General features: G+C 29.0%; 1 protein-coding gene across 1 annotated transcript; it reads right to left on the reverse strand.

Moving 5' to 3' along the window:
• Positions 1–369: 369 nt before the first annotated feature.
• Positions 370–2,122, reverse strand: LOC110633791 (zeatin O-glucosyltransferase). Its single transcript, XM_021782554.2, has one exon. The coding sequence runs from the start codon at positions 2,009–2,011 to the stop codon at positions 551–553; it is 1,461 nt and encodes a 486-aa protein (XP_021638246.2). The 5' UTR covers positions 2,012–2,122; the 3' UTR covers positions 370–550.
• Positions 2,123–6,838: the final 4,716 nt, after the last annotated feature.

Consider the following 6,838-nt stretch of genomic DNA (forward strand, 5'->3'; position numbering starts at 1 on the left):
TGTCATTTTTTCAAAAATTCTTAATTTAATTATTTTTAATAATTTATCACGTTTTTCATGTATTTAAATTTTTATAATTTTTTAATATTTGAGAGGAAGGAAATATTTTTTAAAGTATTTAGATATTTTAAAGAGAAAATCTTGTTAACCCATTAATTTAATGAGTGAGAAAATGAAAGTTTTTAAAAATTTCTAAAAATCATATTTTAAAAAAAATATTTATCTTTCCAAATACAATTAGAAGTTTTTTAAATCTTGAAATCCTTCAATTATACTTATTATTATAATATTAGTCCATACAAAATTTTAAAAATTAAAATATATAATATTTTAATCAAAAGAAAGACAAAGCATAATAGAATTAAAAGATTGAGAATTAATAAATTTAAATTAAAAAGTGAATCTAAATACATGTTTGACACAAGATCATAGATTTTAAATTATTTCCCAAAAGAAAGAAAAAATGAGCACACAGCCACACACTTTAAAAATCTGATTGGAGCTGAAATATAAAATATGATAAACTTTTAACAAAACTTGCTAATTAAGCTTAATAACTTGAGATATGGGCAATGAAAGAATCTATCTCCATGCGAGAAGCTCCACCTTCAGCCATTGATCGCCGGACAGACTCACCCAGTTCTGCTGCTCTCTTTTTCATTCCATCTCCTTCGTCTGAAGCCATTAGCCTCTTTACAGAGCTTTCAACCAGCTTTGCCGTGACAATCTCATCTCTGCGCGCCCATTCCTTAACAGTAACACCAATCTTAAGCAACTCTGTTATTAGGACTGCGTTTCTTGGTTGATCTGAATGCATTGGCCAAGCTGCAATTGGCACTCCCATGGTGATGCTTTCCATGCAAGAATTCCACCCACAGTGACTCATAAAACCTCCTGTTGCTGGGTGGGATAAAATCTCCAGTTGGGGCACCCAATCTCTCGCCACCAATCCCACGCCATCCACTGAATTCTCATACCCTATTGGGAGCTCAGCTTTTCTTTCATTTTCTCCTTTGAAAACATCTCCTTTGTCAGCATCTCTCAGCACCCAAATGAACTTTTGGCCACTTTGCTTCAACCCAATTGCTAGCTGCTCGATTTGTTCGTTGTTCATGGCTGTTGTAGTACCAAAAGACACGTAAATCACTGAGTTTCTTGCTTGTTTGTCCAGCCATTCCAAGCAAAAATGTTTTCCATCTGAGCCTTTTCTCTCTGCAGGTATAATTACTGGATTAAAAGGCCCTAAAGCCCAATGCTTCTTCTTAGTACTTCCCTCTGTTGTTTCAATCTGTTCTTTCTCGACCAAGTCCATGAAAGCACCTTCTATCAATCTGCATGTGTTGTATACACGCCCTGAATCGAGCTTATGGAACTGATATTGAGAATCAATAAAATCAGAGAACTCATCAGTGAAGCACCCTTCAAGAGTGGGAATTTCTTCTGGGATCACCCCATTTTCATGAATATTATGTCTCCCCATTCTTTCCCGTTGATACAAGCACATGGTAAAAGCAGATACGCTATGGAAATTGTAGGACTCTGCGTTGGAAATTAATTGAACTTCTTGTATCACAGACGCCATGAGAGAATCATGGATAACTATAACTTTTCTTGCTTTGCTCGAAAGTGAACGCAGAAGCACAGACACAGGCTCTCGAAGATGAGATGAGGCATGTTTGAAAGCAGGTATCAAATGAGCAGGGAACTTGTTCTTAGCATTTGGGTTGGGAGTAGGGGAAGCAAAAGGAGGGATTTCAAAGTCATGGAAATGGATATTAGTGATGGCGCGTACATCCCACCCATTAACGCGTAGCTTGGCCTGGGTGTTGTGGGTGGTGGTGCCGACGAGGTGGACCGGTATGCTGTAAGACTGGATGAGCCTGGAGAGTTCGAGGAGCTGGTTGAGGTGACCTTGTGCTGGTAGAGGCACCATAACCACAATTACTTGTGATTCTTTTGGGCCATCTTGGCCATTAAGAGCATGGACTCGTTGGTTTTGGTGGTTAGTCATATGATGACATTTGGAGAATTGGGTTTTAGGATATATAGGTTAATTATGTGTTTTCCATGAACTTGGATTCTGGTTTTTTCTTGGTTGTTTTGGGAACCTTTTTATAAGGGGATATGATATAATTCTCTAATCTATATAATATTGGACAATAATAGTAATTTAATTTATTTAGTGATATTAAAATTGAGAGTTGAGAAATAATAATAATAATAATAATAATGAAATTTTTGTGTTAATTTAGTTTACTATAAATTTAAAATATAAATATATAAAATTTATATATTTAATAGATAAATTTTTTTATATTTTTATGTTTTAAATAAAAAAATTATATAATAAAAATGATATATGTATAATAATTTTATTTTAATCATTAATTATAATAGATTTCATATGGATACTACTGTAATCAAATATTATAATTAGATACAAGTGTTTCCTCAAATAAGTTTCTTCTATAGACTAGGTAATAATAATACTATTATCTAAATCACAATTTGTGGTAAACTAGAAGTTAATTGCGGTCCAAGTGAAGTGATACGCTAATTAATAATTAAATTTAGCTTGCTTAATTGTAAAAAAGTCACCATTAATGCTTGTTTGATTATTCAGACTCTTTTTTTTAACAATTAATGACTTTTAATTTAATAATATTAAGTTTAAATTAATTATATATATATATATATACGTTTTTTCAATGGGTAGGTTGCTTTTTTCCATCAATCAGGATTCCTAGTCGCAAGTGCCCAAATATGTATGAATCTTTACAGCTAAATAATTTAGTTTTCAATTTTCAGTTAAAAAAACACTGGATATTGATAAACTCATTTTATATAAGTATTTTAGAGTAGTTTTACATTCATTTTACTTTTTTACTTTAGTAATTTTATGCTCTTAATGCTTATTTTAGTTAATTTATTAATTTTAATTTCATTATATTTGATTTTTGTAATTGTAATATTTTTTATAGGTTTTAATAAGGTTTAAAAGCAAAAATGTCCATATAGAAGGAATTTAAAGTGATTTGAAAGCTTAAAATAGTGTAAAAAATGAAGAAAATTCGCTTAAAGGAAAAAAACAACCGAGACTTTCAAGGGCCTCAACATGCCCCGTGTTGAGGGTCATATGAAGATAAGAGTTAACTAGCAGGAATCTACATAAGGCGTGTAAATTCACACTGGATCGTGTAAACAGAGATTTCGGAACAAAACATGCCGAAAGTTTCAGGGACTCCCACATGCCCCATATAGCTGGTCATGCAGAATCTAAAGGCTCCTCCTCTGAATCAACATGAGGCATGTTGAAAATAACTTAAATCAACTTGTGGCATGTGGGATGGCGCTGGTAGATTTGCTGACATGGAAAAATTTTCTCTTTTCACACATTTTACACATTTTGTCTTTATCCCTTTAGAGACAATTTTTAGGGCAAACATTGAGGGGATATAAAACATCATATTCTCATTTTTACGATAAGGAGAAAGAGAGAGAAAAATCAAAAGCGAAAGGAAAGAGGGAATCACGCCATTTCTAGGAGGAAGAACACCTACAGAGTGACATTTTTCAGTTTTTATTTTCAGAGATTTGGATCTTCTTCTTCTAGGTTCTTTTATTTTTAGTTTTATTTTCCTGTTTTCTTGCTCTATTTCATATTTTCTACTTGTAAATACAAGCATGAGTGAGTAGATACTTAAAATTTCAGAGTTGGGTATAATGATTTAAGTTTTATTTATGGATTTAGACTGGTTTTAATAAGATTTTAGTATAAGCTTTGATTCTTATCTTGTATGCTTATTTACATACCTACTGTTGGTACCCTTCGGGTTTTGTTTTTAATCTTAGATTGAAGGGCCGAGAGGTGAAAATCAATGATAGATAATCAAGATAATGAACTTAATCACTTAGTATTAGAAATAAACTAGTGGGTTAAGAGGAATTTCAAGTTGATTAAAATGTTTAAAGAGTTTTGGGTAATTAAACATCGCATGAGAATGGGGTTTAGTTTCCTTTAAAACACTCTTTAATTTGCTTGAAAAAGAAATTAAAGGAGATCAGAATCAACTTCCTTCAAACTTGTATTTTCCTTAATCTTGACTTTGCCTATCCAAATTCCAATGAAATTTACTTTATGAACCTCAATTCTGGAATCAATTTTTACCATTAATTAATTAAATATTTTGTTATTTGATGAAATTTTAGTAAATTAGTATATTGCTTGGAATTTTAATTGCTTAATTCATTATAATTTCCTTATTTTTTTCAATTTCATTTGCTGCACCTCGTACTCTATTTTTGGCACAAATTATCGATAGCTCAAATAATCATAACTTTTATAGTTTGGTACTCAAACAACAAATCTCTGTGGAACGATATCTTTTTTTTACTACTTAAATGACCCGTATACTTGCGGAGTACGCAATCAAATATTAAGTAGGTAGATGTGATAAATAGATTGGATTGGATTATATGGGTTGGAATCATCTTGATTTTTATTATTTTTGATTTGTGGCTATTTTGATTCTCATTTTTTTTATAAGTTTGAATCTTATTTTATATTGCAAGTTGTTTTAAATTAATTTTTAATTTAAAAATAAATTTTATTCTTTTATTTTTCTAAGTAGACCTTAAATTTATGAATAATTTCATATTATGATCACATCTATGAATTCAAATGGGGATAGCTCAGAAATTACTATCTCTAATCTTATGTTATATAATGATCATATCCATATATATGTAGTCTGTGTACTTGAGGATTGAAATCCTTATTTCTCCCATTAATCACCTTTCAAATTAATAACTTTTGTCCTAGAAAATAAGTTTTGTGATTTTAATTAGTACTTCAAATTTACAAAAAAATTAAAATTGTTATGCTTTCAAAACAGAAATCTATGGACATATAAATGCATATGAAACCCAAACTCTCACTAGAAATAATGACTTAAAAAAATTTTTTTTTTTATATCTTTTAAGCATTTGGGCCTTCAAAAAATAATTAATAGGTAATATTTTCTTAAACACAAAGTCATTTTTAAAGAAAATGAATTTTTTCTTTTAAAAAGTAAATCATTTATTAGATTTTGATAATTTTTTTTGGGTACAAATGGCTCCAATAGGGACTCAAATGTGAAACCTCATAGCTCTCAAGACAAGGGCGAAGCTACAGCTCCACCAGTGGGGTCAATTGACCCCACTCGAACTTTTTTTTTTTAAATATTAATAATTTCCATTAAAGTTTTATATATCTATAAGAGTCAAAATTTCATTAGAATATGTTCTAGTTTAGTAAATATTTAATTATTTATTGAAGAAATAACTTGTGAGATTCTTACATTTAATAATTACCTAATTATAATGTATAAGGTAAAGTATAAAAAAATATTTAATATGAATAAATTACACATATATTTTAATTGATTAATAATTAATTATTGATATTCATATTTAGTATAGTTAAAAAAATATATAAAATAAATATATAATTATTTTTTATGAAATATAGTAAATGATATAATTAAATATTATACATTTCATTTCAAAATAAAGTTTAATAAATTAAAATTTTGACATATTTTATTAAAAATATACCTATTTATTTGCTAATGACGCAATATTTTATAAATAAAAATATTTTATAAATACATGAAAATAAAATTTTTGCCCTCAATGACTGAAAATTCTGGCTCCGCCATTGTCTGTAGACGGCTTTAATACTACTCAGCTAAGTTTATTGATGATTTTAATATAAATATATACTATTAATTTAATATTACAACCAAATAATGAAAGATATTTCTATGAAAAGCATTTTCTTACAAAATAATTTTCATGAAAAATATTGTTCAAATACAAGCTATTTTCCACAAAGCAAATAAAACCTTAGCAATTAATTAAAATTCTATCCCTAATAATATTGATTAGTAGCAGATCCATCACACCCTTTAACAATGAAGATTTTAGCAGTGCATTAAAATTCATCACTACATGTCAATTTTTTTAACTAAATATAGATTAGCAGTAAATTATGATATCGCTTGTATTATTAATGACGGATCCATTAATCCATCACTCTATATACTCAATTTGAAAGGAATATTTATGAAGAAGTCAATTAGATCACGACTGATAACGTAGTATATCAATATTTACTAGACTTGGAAAAACAGAAAAATTCCCATCTATTTAAGTATGTGTACTTATTTGTCAAAGGACAAATTCTGCGTGCCATCTCTCATATTAAATCCAATATCTGGAGATTACTTGCTGGATTTGCAATTGCGGATATATATGTAAGCTATAGATGTTGATGAGCGTAGCTTGAGAGGGTAGTTAAATGTTGCTTTCTACATGCAATTTTTTTTTATAAATGTTTGTGTATTTATATGGAGAAAGAAAAGGAAACTGTCTTAATTAGCACAAGTTGCAAGAAAATAAAATATGCAGCAGAAAGTGATAGCATATCAAACTTTTTGTCTTTTGAAAACCATCTAATTTAAATAATATGATATACTCTATTATAAATAGGTCTTTTGGGGAAGTGTACCCACTAGAGATGATATGATATTTTTGTAAATTTAATTAGTATGTGCGTGATTTGCTCGTATAAGATATGATATAATATTTTTGTAATTTAATTAGTAAGTGCATAATTTGCTGATAAATAATGAGAGATTTAATTGGTTTAGATATGCTAATAGTTTCTTTAAAAATTGATGAGAATTTTCTATAAATATACAGATTGTATCAAGTAGTAAAGTAAAAATATCATTCCACAAGAATTTGTATTTGAATACCAAACTATGATCGAAAGATTATTTGGGCTAATGAT

This window comes from Hevea brasiliensis, chromosome 3 (genome assembly GCF_030052815.1).
Source record: "Hevea brasiliensis isolate MT/VB/25A 57/8 chromosome 3, ASM3005281v1, whole genome shotgun sequence".
Taxonomy (NCBI): domain Eukaryota; kingdom Viridiplantae; phylum Streptophyta; class Magnoliopsida; order Malpighiales; family Euphorbiaceae; genus Hevea; species Hevea brasiliensis.